At 37.3% G+C, this 21839-nt stretch overlaps 9 protein-coding genes across 9 annotated transcripts; 5 read left to right on the top strand and 4 right to left on the bottom strand.

Moving 5' to 3' along the window:
* Positions 1–455: 455 nt before the first annotated feature.
* SPOG_02947 (Lid2 complex subunit) lies at positions 456–4895 on the top strand (the record flags this gene model as incomplete). The annotated part of the gene is made up of 2 exons (XM_013165608.1): positions 456–3730; positions 4100–4895. The coding sequence occupies 2 exons, from the start codon at positions 456–458 to the stop codon at positions 4893–4895; spliced, it is 4071 nt and encodes a 1356-aa protein (XP_013021062.1).
* Positions 4896–4905: 10 nt separating this feature from the next.
* On the bottom strand, positions 4906–7447 carry SPOG_02948 (dymeclin 2). Its single transcript, XM_013165609.1, has 6 exons — positions 7311–7447; positions 7155–7221; positions 5861–7105; positions 5582–5813; positions 5392–5534; positions 4906–5355 (listed from the first exon to the last, which is right to left on the bottom strand). The coding sequence occupies exons 1-6, from the start codon at positions 7328–7330 to the stop codon at positions 5035–5037; spliced, it is 2028 nt and encodes a 675-aa protein (XP_013021063.1). The 5' UTR covers positions 7331–7447; the 3' UTR covers positions 4906–5034.
* A 563-nt stretch (positions 7448–8010) lies between these two features.
* Positions 8011–10472, top strand: SPOG_02949 (inner membrane translocase Oxa102). Its single transcript, XM_013165610.1, has one exon. The coding sequence runs from the start codon at positions 8209–8211 to the stop codon at positions 9397–9399; it is 1191 nt and encodes a 396-aa protein (XP_013021064.1). The 5' UTR covers positions 8011–8208; the 3' UTR covers positions 9400–10472.
* Positions 10473–10483: 11 nt separating this feature from the next.
* Positions 10484–12448, top strand: SPOG_02950 (calcium-dependent serine/threonine protein phosphatase calcineurin). Its single transcript, XM_013165611.1, has 3 exons — positions 10484–10656; positions 10725–10931; positions 11015–12448. The coding sequence occupies exons 1-3, from the start codon at positions 10515–10517 to the stop codon at positions 12292–12294; spliced, it is 1629 nt and encodes a 542-aa protein (XP_013021065.1). The 5' UTR covers positions 10484–10514; the 3' UTR covers positions 12295–12448.
* SPOG_02951 (S-adenosylmethionine decarboxylase proenzyme Spe2) lies at positions 12360–13953 on the bottom strand. The gene has a single exon (XM_013165612.1). The coding sequence runs from the start codon at positions 13708–13710 to the stop codon at positions 12565–12567; it is 1146 nt and encodes a 381-aa protein (XP_013021066.1). The 5' UTR covers positions 13711–13953; the 3' UTR covers positions 12360–12564.
* A 20-nt stretch (positions 13954–13973) lies between these two features.
* On the bottom strand, positions 13974–17896 carry SPOG_02952 (condensin complex subunit Cut14). The gene is made up of 3 exons (XM_013165613.1): positions 14499–17896; positions 14324–14437; positions 13974–14271 (listed from the first exon to the last, which is right to left on the bottom strand). The coding sequence occupies exons 1-3, from the start codon at positions 17798–17800 to the stop codon at positions 14166–14168; spliced, it is 3522 nt and encodes a 1173-aa protein (XP_013021067.1). The 5' UTR covers positions 17801–17896; the 3' UTR covers positions 13974–14165.
* Positions 17897–18014: 118 nt separating this feature from the next.
* SPOG_02953 (ubiquitin-protein ligase E3) lies at positions 18015–20061 on the top strand. The gene has a single exon (XM_013165614.1). It carries the CDS (start codon positions 18178–18180, stop codon positions 19897–19899), a length of 1722 nt encoding a protein of 573 aa, XP_013021068.1. The 5' UTR covers positions 18015–18177; the 3' UTR covers positions 19900–20061.
* Positions 20062–20244: 183 nt separating this feature from the next.
* SPOG_05720 (uncharacterized protein) lies at positions 20245–21735 on the bottom strand. Its single transcript, XM_013166691.1, has one exon. The coding sequence runs from the start codon at positions 21721–21723 to the stop codon at positions 21487–21489; it is 237 nt and encodes a 78-aa protein (XP_013022145.1). The 5' UTR covers positions 21724–21735; the 3' UTR covers positions 20245–21486.
* SPOG_02954 (reiske ISP-associated protein) lies at positions 20336–20970 on the top strand. Its single transcript, XM_013165615.1, has 5 exons — positions 20336–20445; positions 20489–20559; positions 20613–20656; positions 20709–20758; positions 20817–20970. Exons 1-5 carry the CDS (start codon positions 20434–20436, stop codon positions 20877–20879), a joined length of 240 nt encoding a protein of 79 aa, XP_013021069.1. The 5' UTR covers positions 20336–20433; the 3' UTR covers positions 20880–20970.
* Positions 21736–21839: the final 104 nt, after the last annotated feature.

Below are 21839 nucleotides of genomic sequence, written 5' to 3'. Positions count from 1 at the left end.
CTATCTTCTTTGTAAGTATGGAATTTTTTTGTTATTTGGATAATCTTTTATGTCTAACGAAACTTTTCTCATTTATTTCCTAATTTGCGTGGCAGTAGCAGAATGCATTATTTATTTTGTGAGAAGTTTGAGGTAGTAAGGTACTGAAAATTGGCTGGATATAGACTGGTATCGAAATGACATTTAAAGTTTGCTTCTGTTGATGCTTCCTCATATAAAGTTATTGCTACCACCTATATATGACTCAACAGAGGCTCTTTGCAAAATATACAACAATGGTCGCGTTTTAGATTATTAAATTGTTTTTTACATTTTCTTCATTGTTTTACAAAGATTTTGGTGTATATACTTTTCGTTATATTCTCTCGTGTTTTATCAAATTTCCCCAGCGGAAATGCTTTTAGTTGTTCTACCTTTTCCTAACATGCCCGATTCTGTGGCACTTATATAATTCTATGAGATCCGGAAGACAGAAACGGTTCAAAAAACTTAACGATTATGTTCCTTTAACGGATTTACAGCTTGATTGTAATCACGATGATTCTAATTACCGCGCGTCAAATAGGCCATTTGACTTACCTACCGTTCCGACTTTACGACCTTCGGGCACAGAGTTTTCTGATTTCTATTCGTTTTTGCAAAAGAACGAAGATGTATTTGCAGAGTGTCCTGCGGCTAAGGTAATTCCTGCCGCTAGTTGGAGTCTACCTGTTGCTTTGGATCTTGAAACTTTTCAGTTTGAAGGCCAAAAACAAAAGCTGCATAAGGAATCTTTTCGCTACGATCAAAATTATGATTATTTTAATAAGCTTAAAGATTTTCACGAAGAACGTGGTTTATACTTCAATAAACCTCCTATGCTCCAGAATCAATCATTAGATCTACTCCAATTAAGAGACACCATTTCTCGTTTCACCAGTTTGGAATCAAATTTAAGCAATTCTTTACTATCGAAAATTACGGAAACACTAAATCTACCAGATTCCAAGGATGTGAGACAAATGCTCGTTCGAGCTTATGAACGCTATATTAAACCGTATGAAAGAACTCACTTACGCGCTGCTTCTTCTAACTCTGGATCTGTTGTTCGGTCCACCAGAGTTTCTCGCAGTTCCGTCGCTCATTCTGTAGCTGATGGGTCCTCACCGCCTGAAAATGATACCTCCCAACCAAATGGATCCCAGTCATTTGGAAAGCGGACTTTTTTCGAGCGCGGTGAACAATGTGAATTTTGTGGCCTGGATACAAATCCAGAAAGTATTTTACTCTGTGATGGTTGTGAAAGAGCCTATCATATATCCTGCCTTGACCCTCCATTAAGTAGCGTACCCAAAGATGATTGGTACTGTAATACATGCAAACATGGCGTTCAATCGTATGATCCAAGGAAAGGAAACCATTGGACTGTGGCATCGTTCAGAGACCATTCCAATAAACATATGGAAACTTTACTGAGTAAAAAATCGATGACTCTGGATCCCTCGGAAGACGATTTGGAAAAATTATATTGGTCAATGATTGATGATAACTCACTGCTATCACAAATATATCAAGTTGAGAGGTTTACTACTTCGTCTTTCAGCTCCTTACCGTCTAAAGAATTGCAACCTTTAAATCAATGTTCTTTTGAAAGTTGGAACCTTCGTAATATTCCTCGTCATAAATCCTGTCCTTTTAATTTTACAATCTCTGATATGCATTCTTTAGCGACTCCACAAATGTCCATAGGTATGATATATTCTACTTATGAATGGCAGCAGTCTCCTATGGCTACTTTTCAAGTTTATCATAATAGGTTTGGCAGCACCATTACTTGGTACGTTCTGCCTCCAAATGAGACTGAAAAGTTTGAAAAATTCATTAATAGTTTGGATAATACCTATGAAGATGATTTTTTTACAACTCCGTCTTCCCAATTACCTTTTCCTGTATCACCCGAAGTTCTTTTGTCTAATGGAATTCAAGTTATGGCTGTTGACTTACGACCCAATGAGTTCCTAATTGTGTCTCCCAAAAGTTATCATTTTGGATTCCATCTTGGATTTGCATGTTTAGAAACAGTACATTTTGCTACGATCCAATGGATCAAAAATGACTTGCTGAGAAACTGTTTATATCGAATGAAGAATTTACATATTTATTCACCCATTTCATATGATGCTATCATTATTTCTATGGCTTTATCGAGATTGCCTGAGTTTACAAACGACTGGTTTATTGAGAAGCTCAAAGACGTTGTAAGCATTGAAGTAAATGAGAGGGAAGCGCTCTCAAAATCACAACCGGAAATTGCAATAAGACAATTGCAGGAGCATCCTGTTCCGCGAGTTGTTTGTTCAAAGTGTCACTCTATGACTTTTATGTCGTATGTCAAAACACATGTTTCAAGTGAAACATATTGCCTAGAACATTTTAGGATGGATTCTGATATCGCTTCTCAACCGTCAACTGCATATTATCGATGGAATGCATCCGATTTGTCTAAACTTTTAGATAGGTTTTCTGCTTTTGTAAGAGCACCAATGGAGTGGTCCGGAAAGTTGAAAACTATTTTATTAGCAACACCCAAACCCCAATTGAAATCTCTGGAAGCCCTTTTAGATGACGCTGAATATGCTATGCTTAATACCAAGGACACGGTAACCTTACGGAGTTTTATCCATAAAGCCAATGCTTGGGTTAATTCAATTAATCATTATTTAAGTATCTCTCCTATAAGAAAAAGAAAAGAAAAAAAGCTACCATTTATGAAGATTCATGATCAACGAATAAACTCTACTGGCATGCGCGAATTAGAAAATTTATTTCAAGTATTACAAAGGTCAAAAGATATGGCTTTTACTTGTGAAGAAATTGAAGCTATGAAGAAAAAGGTATCAGATTTACTTCAATTCAGGGCCCGATTAACCAAGGTTTTCTCCGGTTCATTAGACAGAAGGATGTGTCAAAACTTATTGAACGAGGCAGAATCTTTAGGATTTATGTTCCCTGAATTAACGATCATCCAGAAATATCTGACTCAATATGATTGGCTTGACATGTTTTACGCTATTGAAACTGAAAAGACATCAGACGCTGATTTAGAAAAACTTATATCCTTTGGTTTAGCTGCTGGAGTTCCTGAAGACAATGATTATATGGTATTTGTTAGAGCTATGAAAGGGAGAGCTGAAATTTGGGAAAATCAGGTTCGTGATGCCCTCTCTAAAAGTAACGTATCTTACGACCGTTTGAGTATTCTCAGGGATGAAGCAATGACACTTTGTGTTGACAAGAAATTGTATACAAAGGTTGTCGAAATATTGAAAAATGCTGAAGAAGTAAAATACAAAATCAATACATTATGTGAACGCTCTCAAGGGAAGGTTTTTAAGTCCAGACCTATGATGGATGAGGTGAAAGATGCTTTAGCTCAAGCTGAAAAGCTTCCTATGTTATCTGATAGCGTTGTTGCGTTACAAAAAATGTTTGATTCGGTTTTAGAATGGATTCGTCGGGGTAAAAGGCTTTTCGGAAAAGCTAATGCTCCTTTAGAAATTTTAGGACAGCATTTGGAATATGTTGAGAAAAGAAATGCAGCTTCATTGTCTTTGTTGGATAGACCAGGCCCGCCGATGGAACCTTCTTCTCGCGAAGCTAGTCCTGATCCTGAAGGAAGGCTTGTTTACAAACTGAAGAAACCTCGTATTTTCTGTTTTTGTCGTTTACCTGAGAATGGAGTGATGATCGAGTGCGAAATTTGTCATGAATGGTACCATGCAAAGTGTTTGAAAATGTCAAAAAAAAAGCTACGGCAAGATGAGAAATTTACTTGTCCTGTTTGCGATTATAGAGTTGAAATTCCTCGCTTATCAAACAGACCACGTCTTGAAGATTTACAATCATTACTTAGGGATGTTATACTTCTACCGTTTCAACCAAAAGAAACTTTCATTTTGGAGCGCGTTGTTGATTTAGGAAGTAAGTTTCGACAAGAGCTTCAAGCATTTGCTCATAATCCTTTTAGCTTAACGATGGCTGAGGTACCGTTAGCGAGGTTTTATTTACGAAAAATGGAGGGAGCAGAAATTTTACTAGCTGATGAGACTAATTTATTTAGACAGAAGCTGCACGAATGCGTTCCTATTGCTCCAAATCCACCGCCGGTAATTGGAGAATCCAAATCTACCCGTAAACCAAGACCTACAAAGCGTCAACGTCAAATTATGAAGCAAATCGCTGAGGGTCTTCTTCCGGAATCAGCAATTGCACCTCCCAATGCTCAAAATGATAAAAAAGTGTCTGTGAGCAAAAACGGAACAGCGGTTAATAGACTCGATAGCCCTCAGAGTGACATTAGAATTAGTCACGAAAATGGGCACTCTAATTCAGCCTTATTGAAAGAATTTAAATTAACACCAACAGCTGAAGTAAATGTTACCTCCAATGTATGCGCTCATTGTCAAAAACCGACGAACGAGAGAAGCTTTGCTGTGTGTTCGAGATGTAGTAAAGGATATCATTATGGATGTTTAAGAGAAATGCCGAATAACTCTGGATTTAAATCCTTCATTTGTCAGGATTGTAAATACAATCTAGAAGAAACTCCGATGTTTCACAATAAATTACGGAATGGGATTCGTGCTGAAGACACAGACGTTATGGAAAAGAATGATAATGTTGATAGGTCGAGCTTGCCATTAGCAGCATTCTCTGAAAGTTCTCATGTGATGAAAACCCCAGGAGGCATGCAGGACATGCTAATTTCTCGCAAATTATCCTGTGGTGAACATGTTTTTTTTGGTACAGACGTTTTTACATCGTTAGGAGATATGGTTACGGAAACTCCTGATGTTTCTCTTGATGAATTTGTTGAAAAAAATGATGGCTTAACGGAAAGCTATTTAAATATGTAAATTTAACCCTCTTTAATTAATGTCGTTTAGTTTGTATAATATATAATTTTTATTGAACTTGTTGGTTTGCATACAAAAAAAAGATCGTGTAAAGCCAACTTCAGTCTAAAAGCTTTTTTGAATCGTAGCATACATAATCTTATAGAAATCTATTTTGTAAGTTTTGTAAAAATTGTGACGCTGGGGAAGCTTGGGGTTCCTCGCGAATTGAAAATAGTGTAACGGCTGTACCGGACCAGGGAGACAACGCAACAGAAGCATTACTAGAGCACTGGCCTAAAGTGATTCTCCACAAATTCAAAAATATCCATTCTTGAATGTTAGTATTATAGTCAACATAGCAGGGCTCAACTTCAAGACTTTGAATGTTTAGCGGGTCCATCAATAACGATTTTCCATTCTCAGAAGATAATAACTCCCGTAAAAGAGGAATTTTAGACTCAGAAAACCATGCATGATACTAAATGGTTAGCACACAAAAACAGAAATTGCTTACCCAGACTAAATCTGATTCCGTAAATTCAGGATGGCCGGATTTATAGTTTCTCAAAGATTCATCAAAATCTTCGTTCGTCCAAGTGACCATTGGCTCAAAACGATTCGCGTTTTCTTTTAAATTTTTGATTATGAGGTAATTTTCTACAACAAAAAGGTGAGTATAGATCGAACACAAAAGTATTTCTTACCATCTAAATTCCGTGAAATTATAATAAGTAAACCTGAAAGAAGGCGTCTAGATAAGACTGCATTTGACTTTTTCAAGAATAAAACCTCTGGTTGGAAAAACTGACTAATGAGAGTTATGAGATGCTCTAAAGTCATCAAAGGTAAATTAGAGGAATTCAATAAGATGTTCGAAACTATGAGGCAAGCCAGATGCTGGGAATGATGACCATCATTAATGTGTATAATCAAAGTCTATTTAACGTCAGTATCAGCTCAATGCATGGGGAAGAGAATCGTACCAATAAAATATAATTTGTGATGTTAAGCTCATAAATGGGAAATTTTTGGGAAGTAGGGGGAAGCATGGAAGAAGCATGACATTTAGCAATAGATTCAATTAGCTCCTTTTTGCTCAATATTTGCTGTAAACAATATCCAGCAACTTGAGCTATGAACCCAGTGTTTGCTTCATCGTCTGAATCATAGTTGATAAATATGTATAAAAGCGAAGATATTAGTTCAATAAGAAACGGAAGTTTCCCAAGTTCATTTGCAAACCGAAAGTGGTTAGTGAGAAGTAAAAAGAAGAATATCAAAGCTTCCTCCAAGTCGCTATTGGAACTTTGGAAAACTGATATCAAACTCGAAGAGTTTTTAAGAGGAAGTGATATGGTTTTGTAAAGGGACGTAGCTAACAAACGAAGGTCTTCTGATCGATGAAGTTTTTTCAAAGTATCCAAAACGGCATTTATAGAGACAGTTTTAGGTTTCGGAATACAGATAAGTTGTAGCAAGAATAAAGCTGAATACCGTCTTAGTACAACCGATGACTTATTTAGCAAGTTGGGTAACCAGGAAGCAGAATTGATGAAAGATGTGTTGGTTAAAGAACAAATCAACCTGATATTGGTATTTCTATCGTTTAAGGTTAAAATGTGCTCCAAGATACTTAGATCCATTTGATGTTGAGATTGATAAAGCGGTTCTGATATAAGCACCATAAGAAAACGAATCAAGGTTAGTTGATGACTTTGATGATCGTAAGAAGGTGGATTTCCCAGTTTTTGGAATACAAGACCTGAAGACCATATTTTCTCCCCATCAGCGCTCATTATGGAAAGACATAAACCAGGTAGGAAGCAAATTTGAAAAACGGAGTTCAAGAGTGCAGAAAGAAGAGAGTCTTCACTAGGTAAATCAAAATCCGGATAAAAACTCGATACATCAAGATCAGACTGCATTTTCTCAAAAGCGTCTTTTGGAGAAAAAGACAAATACTCACGAATCCATGAGTGGGATTTCCTAGACTCGTATAAATAAGGGATTAATCTTGTCAAGATTCTGGCACTATTTAGAACCCACGGCTTCTTTGCTTCAATGTAATTCCTTTTCTTTGCGTTCTTTTGATAATATATAATGTTCCATAGGCAGACTTGCACTAACAATGCGAGTTGAGAGAATTCTTCGCCTTCGCAAAACTGGCGGATCTCTTTGGGGAAAAAGAGAGAAAATACATCGTTATCATTGATCACACAATTGAAGACCTTTGAGTCAAATTGTAAGCAATACAACTCACTTGTTTCAGTAACTTACATAATGGTAATCTTCTGGGTTTGCTGGCTTTTTTAGCAATGCTAAAAGAGAACTTCTGAATGATAGTCTAAATTACAAAGATTAGAATTTACAAAAACGGAAACTTATTATTATTTCAAGATAGTTAAGGATCATGTCTTTTCTCTTTTTACATACCTGGACTCTGCTACTCCCATAATAAACGAAGACAAAATCACAAGGTATCGCCCTAGAATTTAAGACGATTCGAATTATACAAAAGATGTGTATAATAAGAGGAATACTGTTGATCGTTTAGAACTTTGCGTTGTTCAGTTGGAACCTTGTGGGGACGAAAATAGAAGCGAATAACAATTTTGTAACTGCTTTCTAAATCGCTAAGCTAAAACTTAAATTTATTCTTATACAATGGATAAAAGTGGGATTATAATAAGACCCTCCACATTTTCCATATTTGAAAATGTCTATGGGTGAGATTGTTTGGTATGAAAGAACCTTCAGTTTGTTTTGCATGTGAATTGCACAACACACATGCACATGTATTATTTACTTATGCGGCCAGTTTGCCCTAGATTATGGTATGCTAATTATGAATGAAACGGAAAAGTTTTTGTTCATGACATATACTTAGTTTCCATTTTCTTTCTCCTTCATCAATCGTTTCGGCATGTAAAGTTCGAATAAATTCCGTTAAGTTAGAAATCGGAAGAACGTTGTAGTATTAGAATTAAAAGGGCAAATAAGAAAAGTGTTTTTTTTTTTTTTCATTTTTTCGAGTGCTCTTTTTGATTGTTTGTTTATTGCCGATAAATAGCGAAACTACCTTAAATCAGGTCACGCTTTTAAGTTATCTGGTCCCGCCAAATTTTCTGCCAACCACAAACCGCATATCCGTGGAAAGAGACTGATTCGTTCGTTAAGAATTACACTCATCTTGCTACACGAAAAATTTTTTTAGAAAAAGAATTTGTGTAAGTGTCTTTGTATAGGAGACCCTCGAATCGTGTTCAAGTTCTCCAAACTTACCGTAGTTGGCTCACATTGAAGACGCCTGCCAACGTTAAAGACATTGAATATGTTGACCATTCACAATAAGATTTGTGCTCGATCGTTTGTGGGATTGATTTCTGTTAAGTCTCCATCAATAGTCCCCGTGAATGTTTTACAAAGACGACATTTTAGATTGTTTCAAAAGGAAAAGCATTCGGATCTTCAACAAACTAACGTGGCTCAACGTAAGCCTCTATCTCAGAACCCTCGTGATGTTTCGCTTTTGACTTCTCTCAGGAATGGAGCAAAAAGTATGGTTGACCGTAGTGCCACTTATTCGAATAGTATGATTATAGCCTCATCTATGTTATGGCCTCACAACCTTTTACAAGGCTTGGTGAATTCCATTCACGTTTGGTCAGGTATGCCTTGGTGGGCTTCCATTGCTACCATGGCTATCGGAATGCGTATCACTGTTCTTCCTTTAATGCTTAATATGATACGAACTTCTTCAAAATTAGCAGTTATCAATCCTCAAGTTTCTCAACATATGGTTACCTTACAAAGGGCCAAAGCAGAGAATAACAGTACTGGCATGTCAGAAGCAACTAGCAAAATTCAAGACTTATATCGTTCAAACAACGTCAATCCTTTGAGCCTCCTTTCTGCTCCTATGGTTCAAGGCGTGATATTTATAAGTTTTTTCTATGCTTTAAAATGTATGGCCGGTGTACCTGTCGACGGTCTTACTGAAGGTGGATTTCTCTGGGTGCAAGATTTAACAAAGGCGGATCCTTATGCCGTTTTCCCAATTTTGAACGGTTTTTTGATGCTTTTCAACATTGAAGCTGGTAGTGAAACAGGAACCAATAAAGCAGCAATGGCACCAGGAATGAAACGCTTCTTCAGGTTGTTGTGTGCTGCTAGTCCTATTTTCACTATGAGTTTCCCGATGGCCATTTTCATGTATTGGGTTCCCAGCAATATTTTTAGTGTTTTCCAGGGTTTGTTGTTAAAGAATCAATCTGTACGAAACAAATTGGATCTTCCAGAGGTTCCAGCAGTGGATCAAAAAACCGCTCCTCAAAATGAATCTTTCCTTCGATCCTTCACAAGTATTATGAATGGTGTTCGTGAGCAGAAGAAGTATCCTGAAGCCTCTGATATCCTGAAACCTTTCCATAAAGTTAACACCGAGGAGTCAGCTTCTACCCAAAAACTCTCTAATGAGAATTCTAGGCAAAATTCCTCTTCTGAACCTTCCACTAAGTCTTAATTGAGAAGAACTTCTTTTCATGACTTTATTGATGTACCATTTTTTTCACCGATCTAATTTGACCGTTATTTTACAGCAACATAAAATCGATTCCACGATCTTAGATTTCTATTTTTGTGAAGCCTATCTTGAACCGATACATTGTTTTATCGCCAACAAGTTATATTTCCCTTTCCCTTTCTCTTTCTCTTTCTCTTTCTCTTTCTCTTTCTCTTTCATATCCTTTGCTTACTTTATTTGAATTACACTTTTGTCTTTTATACCCACTTATCGTCTCTATATTGAACATAGAAGAAAATGCAATTTACCTTTACACAATCCTTATAGAGAAAAAAGGTAGAATAAGTATTGATTGGCTTTATAATATGTCAAGACTCCCCATCTTCAACGAAACACCCAACTCATAGAAGAAATCCTACTTCGTTTCACCGGCTTAGCTTAAAAACCGAGCTTTTAGTATATGAGTTTTTGACCTAGCACCGTTTTACTTACCAAAAAAACCAGTACTTAAATTTATTGATTTATTTTATTTACGAATTGGAGGAGTGGTTAATTAGCTAAATTATTTATCTCCTTCATTAAATAACCCTTCATGCTGCAAAAAAGAAATCACTTAATGAACCATCTCTTGATGCTAATATTCGTTTCTTTACGTTGAAAACCAACAGAAACTTTCTCCTATATTCCCAATTTTTGACTACTTACAATTGTTTCCTAAACTCGGGCTCAAGGGACTTATTTCAAGGACGCTGAGGAAAAGCATTACAATCATTTCTACCAAGTGAAATTTAACAGATTTTTTTTATTTGTTTAGTTCGCTTTATCTTTGTTTATTTTTTCATAAATATGGATGACATGGATTACTACTACAAGTCTCAATTTACCAGCATACTATCGCTTCTCCCATAAAAACGAGAAGGAACATACCTCTCGATATAATAATCATAGTAAGATAATTAGCAGTTCGTAAAATTAGATACTAAACGTGGTACACCTCCTAAAATTTCATAAGAAGTTCGTAACGCTGCGCTATTTATTGGATTGTTGCTATGAGCCATCAATTGAATTTTCCCTTTTCCAATATCAATTATTTAGCAGAATAAACTGTATCCATTATGATGTCTGGGGACTCCCATAATTCGGAAGATCCTATTTTGCGAGCGATTCGTCAAAAGAACAAAGCGCCGGTTCATGATTTTACAATCTTTGTCCAAGAAGACGGTAACAGTGTGAGCACACAGGACCGAATTGTAAAGCGTATGTGCATTCTTACAACATGAATTCATTTTCTTCTAAGATAAAATATCAATTGTTAACAATAGCAGATGTTCAGGCACCTGCTGCATATGTACCTACGGACGCCGAGTTCTTTGACATCAATGAGCCAGGGAAGCCTGATTTACACTTTCTTCGTAACCATTTTATTCGTGAAGGAAGACTGTCCGAAGGACAATGTTTATATATCATAAAACAGGCAATTGAAATTCTCAGGACAGAAGAGAATTTAATTGAGGTTGATGCACCTATAACAGGTATGGAGTTACTCAATTCGAGCAGTCTTGAATTGTTTCTCTAGTTTTTGTTTTTGTTTGGATTGTCAACTAACAATGGCTAGTGTGCGGCGATATCCATGGTCAATACTACGACCTCATGAAGCTCTTTGAGGTCGGTGGAAATCCAGATAATACGCAATATCTTTTTTTAGGTGATTATGTTGATCGGGGTTATTACTCCATTGAGTGTCTACTATATCTATACTCCTTAAAAATTTGGTATCCCAATACCTTTTGGTTACTTCGTGGCAACCATGAATGTGCTCATTTGACTGATTATTTCACCTTCAAGCTCGAATGCACCCATAAATACAACGCAAAAGTATATCAGACATGCTTAGAGTCTTTCAATGCGCTTCCTCTCGCTGCTATTATGAATAAACAATTCCTGTGTGTTCACGGAGGTCTTTCCCCCGAGTTACATACCCTTAATGACATTCGTATGATTAATCGTTTTTGTGAGCCTCCTACCCATGGTTTGATGTGTGATTTGTTATGGTCCGATCCTCTAGAAGAATTTGGCTCAGAGACTTCCAGCAAGCATTATATTCACAACAATGTTCGTGGCTGTTCTTACTTTTACAGTTATCCTGCGGTGTGCTCGTTTCTTGAAAACAATAACTTGCTATCAGTAATTCGTGCACACGAAGCCCAAGATGTAGGATACCGTATGTATCGAAAAACAAAGTCTACTGGCTTTCCTTCTTTAATGACAATATTTTCCGCCCCTAATTACTTGGATGTGTATAATAATAAAGCGGCTGTTCTCAAGTATGAAAATAACATTATGAATATTCGACAATTCAATTGTTCGCCACATCCTTATTGGCTTCCTAACTTTATGAACGTATTTACTTGGAGTTTACCTTTTGTCGGCGAAAAAGTGACCGAAATGCTGATATCTATGCTAAACATCTGTTCAAAAGAAGAACTATATGATAATCCTCTAGACGAAGACGAAGTCACATTACCTTCATGCCTGGATGCAGGAAAATCAGATACAGAGCTCGACCTTGAAGCTCGAAGACAGATTATCAGAAGCAAAATTATGGCAATTGGAAGGATTTCACGAGTCTTTAGTGTTCTTCGTGAAGAACGTGAAAGCGTTTCTGAATTAAAAAATATGTCGGAAAATAGACGATTACCTGCTGGTACTTTGATGCTTGGAGCGGAAGGTATCAAAAACGCTATTAATTCTTTTGATGATGCTCGTAAACTAGATCTTGAAAATGAGCGCTTACCTCCCTCCAACAGTCGTCGTCATTCCATGGAAATGAAATCCTTGGAAGATGTCATAAATTCATCTGAAAATGAAGATTTAACCGCGAATAAGAAGTCTTGAAATTTTGTTAAGATCCCCCTTAGTTTATTTCATATCAATTATGTCTAGAGTACGAATCGTAAAAACGATACTGTTATGGTATTTTATTAATGAAATTAAACGATAGAATTACTATATATAATCTTCCATTGCATAGTTAGTAGTAATCTAATACAACTCACTCATTGTCATGTTTTCAATTATCAATACTACATCGAATAGAAGTTATCAGCCAATTAAAAATGTGAGATTCATTAATCTAAATTTTTAATAGAGTACAGAAATAGAACACTAAACAGAGGAAAAGCTAGCAAACACCAATTCGTACCCAGGGAAATCATATACAATGAATTCTTCACGCTTATAAGATTCGAAATGTTTAAGTTTCTCATATAATTGCTTTTCGTGGGCGGATCCTTTAGCCTGAAACAGGGTAAGGCTGAAATTTCCGGCTCCAAAAGTCTTGACAGCTTTTTCAATGGTTTCCATAGTAGAGCGACCAAATTGTGTTTTAGAAACGTTTGTTTCAAAAGAAGCATAAGAACAGTGATCCTGAGGAGTAACATGAATTGTAGCATAGCGGTCCTTGTAAATCATATTAGAGGAAAAGCCAATGGGTTCAAATTGAAAAGCATCAAGGACAGATTTTCCATCTTTAGTGCTACACAATTCTTTAACTCCAGACAACTCAGCCATATACGTCCCAAGTATATGACCAGTAGAGAGTAGAGGTTGATCAGAGTTTTGTGGCTTCATATAATCTTCACCCTTAGATTGATGAACAACGTCCAAAGAAGGAGCGTAAAACTGCAAAGAGCGTTCAGGCGACATGTTTGTCATGAGCACCTCCAAAGTCTCATCTTCCGGATCCAAAGAGCTCTCAAACAAATCTGATTCATCAGCGACATCAGAAAATAAATACCAATGATTTTTGTTCGTAGGACCAACAACGTAAGAAGAACCCTTAGGAAAGAAAAGCTGTAAATAACGAACCTCGTCATTCCAGCTAGTATGAGGAGCAAGTTGACGCTCAGGATACAAAAAGTTTTTTCGCGAATAAAATGTGCGCAGAGGATGAGTAAATCCAACACTTGAAGCAATTTCCAATAGGCGCGGTAAACTAGCCAGTAGTGTAGTAGTTCCGCAAGTCTTTAAAATGATTTTATGAGGAAAAACAAACATGGAAGACTCAGACAATAGGTAGGCATCAACCTCGTTGCTAGAAACTACGCTAAGCACTTTGCATTGTGCACGACTAAGCATATCATCCCATAAATCACGGCTCACATTCTTCAACCCAAACTTAGTATTTCCATTCAGAGAGCCAGGATTGAACGGAGCTGAAAACCAAAGCTCCAACAACTTTTCAGGTCCTTCAAAAGAGGATGAATTAAATTCTTGAGCATTTTCTTGATCGACAACAAGAATTGGCGACATTTTAAAGACTAATTATCACAAACAGAAAAGTTTTCTGAACCAAGTGTTTCAATGATTTTCACTTTGAATTGACACTTGACACGTACTAGCTAGTTACTTGCTGCAAGGTTATTGGAATCCTTGCTAACTCGAGAGCATGCAAACAGTGCAAATTTTTTAAGATAAATAAGGCTTACAATGAGTAACGCTCACCCCACAAGGACGAAGTTGAAAAGGGTAAGAAATCTATGAGCAACCTAACAAGAGCTATCCAAGGATAACCCTACCCTAAATGTTTAGATATCGTGTTACAGAATCATAAAATGATATACACAGGTTCAACTCATGAGCATTAGCAGCCGTGATCTTATTAAATAATTTTAAAAATACAAAAAGCGAAAATTATGTTACCTTATACAAAGAATTGATCAAACGCCCATTTTAACAAAAAGTAAAACAACAAATACCGAACGGCCTTACCTTGCTTGTACGACTGAATTCCCATCCAAAAATCGTACATGAAATAATCGATTAGCATTGGTAAACATTCCTTCTTTTAAGCTGACGATAATAAACTGTGATCTATTATTTGTTAGCCGCGTGAAAACCACAATTAGTTATAAATGTTTCTTACCCTTTGAACTTTGTCTTTATCAAGCGTCCTATATTTTGAGTATGACTCAAGTCTAGTGCGGCGTCAATTTCGTCAAGAATATACATAGGCGCAGGTTTATATTTTAATAGAGACCTAAATTAGTTAGAATGATCTGCTACAGAAAAGAAAATGGAAAACGATAAAAGAAACTTACATAATGAGAGCCAGCGCGACCAAAGATCGTTGTCCACCACTTAGTTCGGCCAAACTATCTTTCCAGATTGAGCCAATTCGTACTCGAATTTCCAATCCACTAGTAAATTCCTTTCCTTCAGGTGGTTGAAGTTCAGCACTATTACCGGGCAGGAGTTCGTCAAATATTTCGCCAAACGCTGCGTTGACTTCAATCCAGGTTTTTTCCAAAGCTTTCTTTTTGAATGTATCAATACTATAGACAGTCTCTTGAATTTTACGTTTGTCTCGATGTATCGTCCTTATCATCGCTTTGAGTTTTGCTTCTCTTTTCTCGACACCATCAATCATATCCATTACCTTTGGATTAATTGTCTTCCGCATACTAGCAAATTTCGGTTTTAAAGCATTCAGTTGTTCTTTACACTGTCGTAAGTTTTGAGCACGAAAATCAAACATCGTAGCCTCTTGGCCAAAATTTTGTTTCCGATCTTGAATCCAAGGATGTTCCTTGTCCAATTGTCTCAATGCCACATCTGCAACATTCTTTTCACGCTCCAAACGGTCATGTTCGTGCTTGAACTTTTGACTAGCCAGTTGTAAATCATTAACATAAGAATCCACGCCTTTCAGCTTATTTTTAAAGGTATTCAATTCGTCATTAATTCCAGAAAACCGTAGGCTTTCCTGTTCAAGCTTTTCTTTAAGTGATTTTCGGAGTCTTTGCTGATCATTCAAGGTTAGCTCCAATTCACTTAGCTCATCCTTTAATAAGGAAATGCTATTTTCACATAATGATACATTATCACTGAAGCGTAATTGCTCAGAATTAAAGCTTTCTCTGTCTAATTTTGCTCCGTTTAACTCATTTTCTGCTTCCTCAACATTTCTAGTACTGGATAGCAACTTTTCCTTCAACTTCAAAAGCTCGTCATGCAGCTCAGTCATTTTTGATCCTTTATTGTTTTTCCACTCATACATGTCTTTCTCAATTTTCTTTATTGAATTTTCTTTATCCTGTATGCTCTGGTCTAGGTTCGGCATTTTCCGGCGCAGAGTATTCAACTCCTCTTTAGATTCATAGTATTCAGTAAGAAGACGACAAAGAGGATCATTCACTTTTTGTTCCTCCATTAGTGATAGTTCGTGGCGCTTTAACTGAAGTTCTTGCTCAAGCCGATGGAATTGAGCATTTCCAGAAGCAACTTTCCCTAGTTCGTTCTTTAAATTAGAATATTCACTTTCTTTATCTTTTAGCTTTTCAGAAACTTCGCGGAGCTTTTGTAATTGTAAAAGGGGACCGGCAGTTTTGTTCACTGATCCACCAGTTAATATACCAGAAGGATCATAAACATCTCCATCTATAGTCACACTTTTTAAACGAACGTTAGGATGAAAAGTTACTTTCTTTGCAACATCTGGATCATCACAGATAAGACTAGCACCGAAGACGTATTGCATAGCTGGCAAAAGCTCTTCTTCGTAACCAATTAATTCTAAGGCTAAGTAAGCTCGATTATTTGATAACTTTTTCGCTGCTCCGACGCGTTCAGCTGAAGCAACAAAGCTAGATATCTTATTTAACGGGATCATCGTAACACGCTTCTTTAGATTTCCGTTCTGCAAGAGTTGTGCACCTACTCTTTCATTCTCGACAACAACGTTATATAAGCGACCACCAGCGGTAATCTCCAAAGCCGTTTGTTTACCATAATTCTCTTTGTTTAAACTGAAAAGTTGTGCGATTAATCCTTTGACTTTTGAACGGTCAAACTTAGGGATTGGATCTGTGTACCTAAAATCTAAATAAGCCAGGCGACTTTGAAGGGTATCAACCTCGTCTGATAGCTGCTCTCTCTCTCTGCGCAACTGGTCTAAATTTTGCCGTAAGATTTTTTCTTTGGTGGAATCGTGAGCAACTTTTTCTAAACGAGATTCTATTTTAGTGACATCTTGCTGTAATTGAGTAACTTGCTTGTCGATTTGCTGTTGTCGTTTGTTCGCTTCTAGCCTTCTCGGTTCTAATTCAGAAATTCTTTTTGAAAGGTTCTGAAGCTTCATACGTTCAATCTCCTTCTCGGCATTTAATTGGTTCAATTCGTCTCTAGTCTCGTGTAGCTTTTTAGAGTAACCGATTTCATGACCTTCGCTAGAAGAAAGACCGGTACTTAAAGAAGAAATTAACTCTTCTTGGGATTTGACAGCATTTAGGACTTGCTCGTATCCTTGCTTTTTCTGCTCATATAGCAAACGTGATTTTTCAAATTTTTTCTCTTTCATTTCGCGCAAAGAGTCGGCTTTCGTCCGCTTCTCTTTTAGATTTCTAAGATTTTGTAACTCTTCTTGCATAGATGATTGCTTAATTTCAATAGAAGTGCTAAGGCGGGTGATTCTCTCGGTTGATGCCTGTAACTGGCTATCCAATGAAGCATATTCAGAAGAAGAACTCATCTGAGAGGAGCATAGCTTCTCTAAATCCTTTATTTTCTTTTCCAAGGATTTAATTTCCTCTCTAGATTTTAAAATGGATGATTCAGTTTCTGCAATGCTGCTTTGTTTTTGGCCAACCTGTTTCTCCAGATGCTCTAACTTTAGCGACAGATTATGGTAATCAAATGCAATACATAATTGGCTTAGCCTTTCTATGTCATTGTACACATGCTGATATTCCAAGAATGTTTTTTTCTCTGATCGTAATTTAGCAAGTCGGGGTTCGATCTCTTCTCGGAGAAGAGTGTTAATTTCATCTACCTTAGCTTCTTTCCTCTGCATCGTACGAAAAGCTTTTTCTTTTCGCTCTTCAAACATTCTAGTTCCGGAAGCTTCCTCGATCATAGATAAAATTTCAATGGACTTCATGTTTAGGACCTTCGTAATCCGTCCTTGCATAATTAAAAAGTTTGGATTATTGATATTCAATTGAACAGACTGAAACAAGTTTTGTACATTTTGCTGTAAAGCACGATGACCGTTGATCAAATATTTACTGGTACCACCCATAATGACTTGTCTGGTAACACTAACTTGAGGATGATCCTCAAACCCAATAGGAGACGTGGATGGATCCCGATTGTTGAATACAATTGTTACGCTTGCTTTTGTTATACCAGCTTGACCTCGTTTATAAATAAGATCTTGCAAATTTTGAGCGCGAACTGTGCTCATATTTGTTAAACCAAGGACAAAGCAAATGGCATCTAAAATATTGCTTTTTCCTGATCCATTAAGTCCCGTAATGGCATTGAACTGATCATCCCAATTGCTAATTACGGTTCGTACCGCATATGACTTGAATCCATCAATAATAAGCTCTTCAATCTTCATCACTGTAATATTTTGTTTACGTATGATAGAATCCTTTCATTAAATTTGGGACCATCCCCAGAAAGAACGGTTGCAATTAATTGTTTACGTTTCGCGTCTGTCTGAAAGTAGTGTAGCTGCTACTAACCAAGAACAGAAAGACATGAGCACCAAGTGGGGGCACCCCACTTGTAGAGTCCCAAAGAACCAGATGTACGGTCTATATATGAGGAACACGCATTTCAACAACGTAATATTATAAAAAAAGTAAAAATATAGAAAGTACTACGACTATAAAATCTATTAATTAGGAGGACTAAATTTTTGGAGTCATTGCTACGGAAAGAATCTACCACAGACAAAGAAGAAACGCTTGTGCTTGTTAACAATATACACAAATGGGGCAATCAGGATCCTTACCGAGTCGGGAGAATAATAGAGAAGCATTGAGGGGAAGACCTCAAGAAATAGAAGAAAATGTCGAAAATGAGAGAGTATATAATCCACGATCCCGGAATTTATGGGATCGATTGTCTTCAGTGACTAATATGTTGGGCTGGAGCCGAGAAAAGCGTCGTCCAAATTTGAGAGATGAACGAAGAACTACTGCATCTGCTGTTGAGAATATTCCCGAAAGAAATCCACCATGGAACAACTTGGCGAGTGGGCGTCGTCAAAGGCGTCCATCGATTCGGTCTTTAAGTCCTAGATCTGCCCCAGGTTTGGTGCGAATGAGGGAAAGTTTAGAGCCGAATTTACAAGATGAGGATCCTTCCCGATTATCGGCTTTTCAATTAGCTCAAAGGGAGTTTGAGCGTGCAGAGAGACAATTCCGTTCGAGTATAGCGGCTTTACACGGCTTTAGTCTGAATCAGACCAATCAAAATGCAAGAGAAGAAGAGTCTACTTCTATGAATGTTGACCAAAATGTTGCGGCTTTAGGTAACGCAGTAAACAGCCATGATGAGAATTCAACCCATTCCCCTCGTAATGCAGAACCAAGTGAACGATCTCATACGCATATTGATGATATTAATATGGAAAACTATACTAGAAGTGTTATGAATTACCTCAATATGCATGAAAATCAGCCAGAACGAGCACCTGCACAGAATGACGGTCAGTTAGCTATGCTTTCAAGGTTCATATTTTCAGTGGCATCTGGTTGGGTGACAGTCTTAATGAACTCTTCAACTGCTCATAGAGAAAATCCTTTGCAGACGCCAGTGTCTTCAGGGGAAAGATTGAATTCTGGAAATGAAACGTTTGAAGAGTTTCTTACTCTATTGCGTTCTGGTGAATTGATCGAAGCTATGCGCCCTGAGAACAATACACATCATGAAGAAATAGATGAAGATGTATCTTCGATTAATTTGTTTCGAACGTTTCGATTCGATTCACTCCATAGAAACCACGAAGGTCAAGTAGTCATCCCGATCATCATTGTTGGAATACGTAGTTTACGGCCGAACACAAATGAGGAAGACGATGTTCAAAATCAAGAAACGCAAAACCTGATGCATCCATCTGATTTCCTATCTTCTATGGCTAACGATTCTCAGAATATGTCATCATCGTCAGACCAATCCAATGAATTTGAGAATTTAAGGACGGAACAGGAAAATGCAGGTCAGGAACGCGTGCCGGCGAACCAGCCAGATCTTTCGAATCAACAGGGTGCACCTATTTCATCTTTGGATGATTCCGATAACCATAGTCATATCTCTGCGGAGCATACACAGCCGAGAAGCTGGGCGATTTATGTCCGTGAGGCTTTTCTTCCTGAAAATCATCCCGTTCTACGTGCTCCATCGTTGTTTACGGATTCACCTACTTACGAGGATATGCTGCTTTTGAATTCGATTATTGGAACTGTAAAGCCACCCGTTGCTTTGCAGAAAGACGTTGATCGAGCCGGTGGAATTTTTTCGATCGTTGAGCCGGATGACAGATGTTTGGTTTGTTTATCTGATTACGAGCAGGGAGATGAATGTCGTCGTTTATTGAGTTGCAGCCATTTTTTTCATCGGGAGTGCATTGACAAATGGTTACTTTCGAGCCAGAACTCTTGTCCGCTGTGTCGCGCCAAGGGTGTTGCATCCGAAACTATTGCCTTTTAATTGCTATGGATGATTTTCGATGGAGGGATTTGAAATATAAAAATTGCAAGTAGAAGTGATGCTTGATGTTTGTATAATATTATAATGACTTGTTGAAAAATAATACATAATAAAAAAAGAAACGAATATACTTCGGATTGTCTGTCTTTATTTTAATTTTATATTAATGAAAAAATAAATAAATTTGAATGACAATTGCTTACAAACTTGTTACACTAAAGGCCTGCGAACTTACGACTGCCGTGGCTTCAGTAAAAGTGTAAAAAAGCATGTTATAGTGAAGTATGTTTTTATTTGCCCTGGTTTGATAATGAAAGTTTAACGAAGAAAAATTACATTTTCTGTAGGATGATTTTTAAAGTATTAAATTTGTTTCGGAAGGAGAAACGAAGGAATTATATTAGCCGGCTAAGACGATCGAACCTAACGGGGCAGACGGGAAGGGAGATGCACAATAGAAGAAGGAAGTAGAGACGGACACCGCTAAAGGCTTGCTATCCCCCTCTCTCTCTTTCTTTTCAGAATTGGTTTGCAATGGTCCCTTTTGTAAGAAAAAATAACAAAGAAAGAACCGCTAATAATGACTTAGTTCTTCAATAAGCCTTCGTATCGGGTTCAACCCCATGTCTCATTCATAACCCCAGAAAAAACAGCAAAGACGTATGGTTATCAAAGAAACAAGCAAAAGATTGAACGAATTTTAACAAACATAGTGTCCCAGCAATTTCTCGCTGGACTTTTGCTGCTGGTGCTGCAGGTATGAAAGAATAGAAAGCTAAGGAAGTGAAATGTATTAACGGGCGTTTCAGTGTTTTTATTTGCCATGCAAGTTCCTAAGGTGAAAACAACCATTTTGCAGGTAAGAAAATTCTATTTTGCGTAAGTAAGCCGATCGAAAGCTGACTTTTCCAACCTAGCCTATTGCTTTCCTTGGTGATCACTTCAAGGACAAGACTCCTGAAGAAGACAAGTGGTTGTAAGCTCCATATCGAAATATCGCGACTTACTACTTGAAGGTGCAATGAAATCTTTTTCGCGTTTTTTTTTTAAAAAAAAAACGAAAGATGGGGGGTAGTACGAATGGCGAGTGTCTATAGCAGTCCAGTAGCGTTTGTAAAGTAAAAGTAAAAGTAAAAGTAAAAGTAAAGAACTAAACTGCGATGGAGGTTTGTAGTCTGACGGAAATACTTTTATTATAAGATAAGAAAAAGCAAAGCATAAGAGAAAGATGTAGTTTTAACGTGTTGGAGTCTATGGATGGATGGAACCGAGCATGTCTACGTCTTCTTTAGTAGCGAGTAGGAGATCATAAAAGTTTATTTCGGATGGTAAGCGAATGAAGGATTGATTACTAGTAATATTTTATATTATAAACATGAAAGCTTTATTGAGACTCGACAAAGATGGGTTGTGTTTATTTGTTGACAAGTAAATTCATTCTTGAATGTCCCACATTCCCGTAAAACGCAAAGGGAAAAGTTGACTTATTATAAACCAATTAAAGTATATGGCTTTCCCGAAGAGGCGCTGTACGAATACCCTATAAGGTGAAGGCATCAAAGGTAGAAAATGTAAAAACAATCCGCATTACTTGAATGCGCTCCAGTAATACAAGGTTTCTGTTTTTATGCTTTCCACAACTTTTCTTGCCTTTGAATTTTGAATTTTGAATTCCTGTCTGTTTACTTTACTGCTAAGCCAATTCATTGGACTTCTTACTAAGCTTTCGCTGTTTCCCGACGGATGATGAAGTCGTAAGGGCAGAATTACGAACCTTAATGCAATTTGACATCGGGACCTTCTGCGGTCGGTGGGAAACACCATTTTCTCCACAATTCATGGCGCAAATTAGCTCGGTATTCCCCGCCTCTCGACGTCAGAAGATATCTGGACTTTCATCAGGATTACCTTAAACACCAATTAAGCTAACCGCCAAGTTC

The sequence above is a fragment of the Schizosaccharomyces cryophilus genome, assembly GCF_000004155.1.
Source record: "Schizosaccharomyces cryophilus OY26 unplaced genomic scaffold supercont4.1, whole genome shotgun sequence".
NCBI classification, from domain to species: domain Eukaryota; kingdom Fungi; phylum Ascomycota; class Schizosaccharomycetes; order Schizosaccharomycetales; family Schizosaccharomycetaceae; genus Schizosaccharomyces; species Schizosaccharomyces cryophilus.
Note: the sequence above shows the minus strand (reverse complement) of the source record. Positions and strands in the feature narration are given on the sequence as shown.

Excerpts from the sequence above, each read along its gene's own strand:
- SPOG_02950 (XM_013165611.1), top strand. The coding sequence starts at position 10,515 with ATGATGTCTGGGGACTCCCATAATTCGGAAGATCCTATTTTGCGAGCG. Across the intron at positions 10,657-10,724 it reads ACAGGACCGAATTGTAAAGC|ATGTTCAGGCACCTGCTGCA; the intron begins GTATGTGCATTC and ends TAACAATAGCAG. Across the intron at positions 10,932-11,014 it reads GGTTGATGCACCTATAACAG|TGTGCGGCGATATCCATGGT; the intron begins GTATGGAGTTAC and ends AACAATGGCTAG.
- SPOG_02953 (XM_013165614.1), top strand. The coding sequence starts at position 18,178 with ATGGGGCAATCAGGATCCTTACCGAGTCGGGAGAATAATAGAGAAGCA.
- SPOG_02954 (XM_013165615.1), top strand. Across the intron at positions 20,560-20,612 it reads CCAGAAAAAACAGCAAAGAC|TGTCCCAGCAATTTCTCGCT; the intron begins GTATGGTTATCA and ends TAACAAACATAG. Across the intron at positions 20,759-20,816 it reads TGAAAACAACCATTTTGCAG|CCTATTGCTTTCCTTGGTGA; the intron begins GTAAGAAAATTC and ends TTTCCAACCTAG.
- SPOG_02948 (XM_013165609.1), bottom strand. The coding sequence starts at position 7,330 with ATGGGAGTAGCAGAGTCCAG. Across the intron at positions 5,814-5,860 it reads TCACAAATTATATTTTATTG|ACTTTGATTATACACATTAA; the intron begins GTACGATTCTCT and ends GACGTTAAATAG. Across the intron at positions 5,356-5,391 it reads CGGAATCAGATTTAGTCTGG|TATCATGCATGGTTTTCTGA; the intron begins GTAAGCAATTTC and ends CTAACCATTTAG.
- SPOG_02949 (XM_013165610.1), top strand. The coding sequence starts at position 8,209 with ATGTTGACCATTCACAATAAGATTTGTGCTCGATCGTTTGTGGGATTG.
- SPOG_05720 (XM_013166691.1), bottom strand. The coding sequence starts at position 21,723 with ATGGTGTTTCCCACCGACCGCAGAAGGTCCCGATGTCAAATTGCATTA.
- SPOG_02952 (XM_013165613.1), bottom strand. The coding sequence starts at position 17,800 with ATGAAGATTGAAGAGCTTATTATTGATGGATTCAAGTCATATGCGGTA. Across the intron at positions 14,438-14,498 it reads GTCGCGCTGGCTCTCATTAT|GTCTCTATTAAAATATAAAC; the intron begins GTAAGTTTCTTT and ends TAACTAATTTAG. Across the intron at positions 14,272-14,323 it reads ATAAAGACAAAGTTCAAAGG|ATCACAGTTTATTATCGTCA; the intron begins GTAAGAAACATT and ends AACAAATAATAG.
- SPOG_02951 (XM_013165612.1), bottom strand. The coding sequence starts at position 13,710 with ATGTCGCCAATTCTTGTTGTCGATCAAGAAAATGCTCAAGAATTTAAT.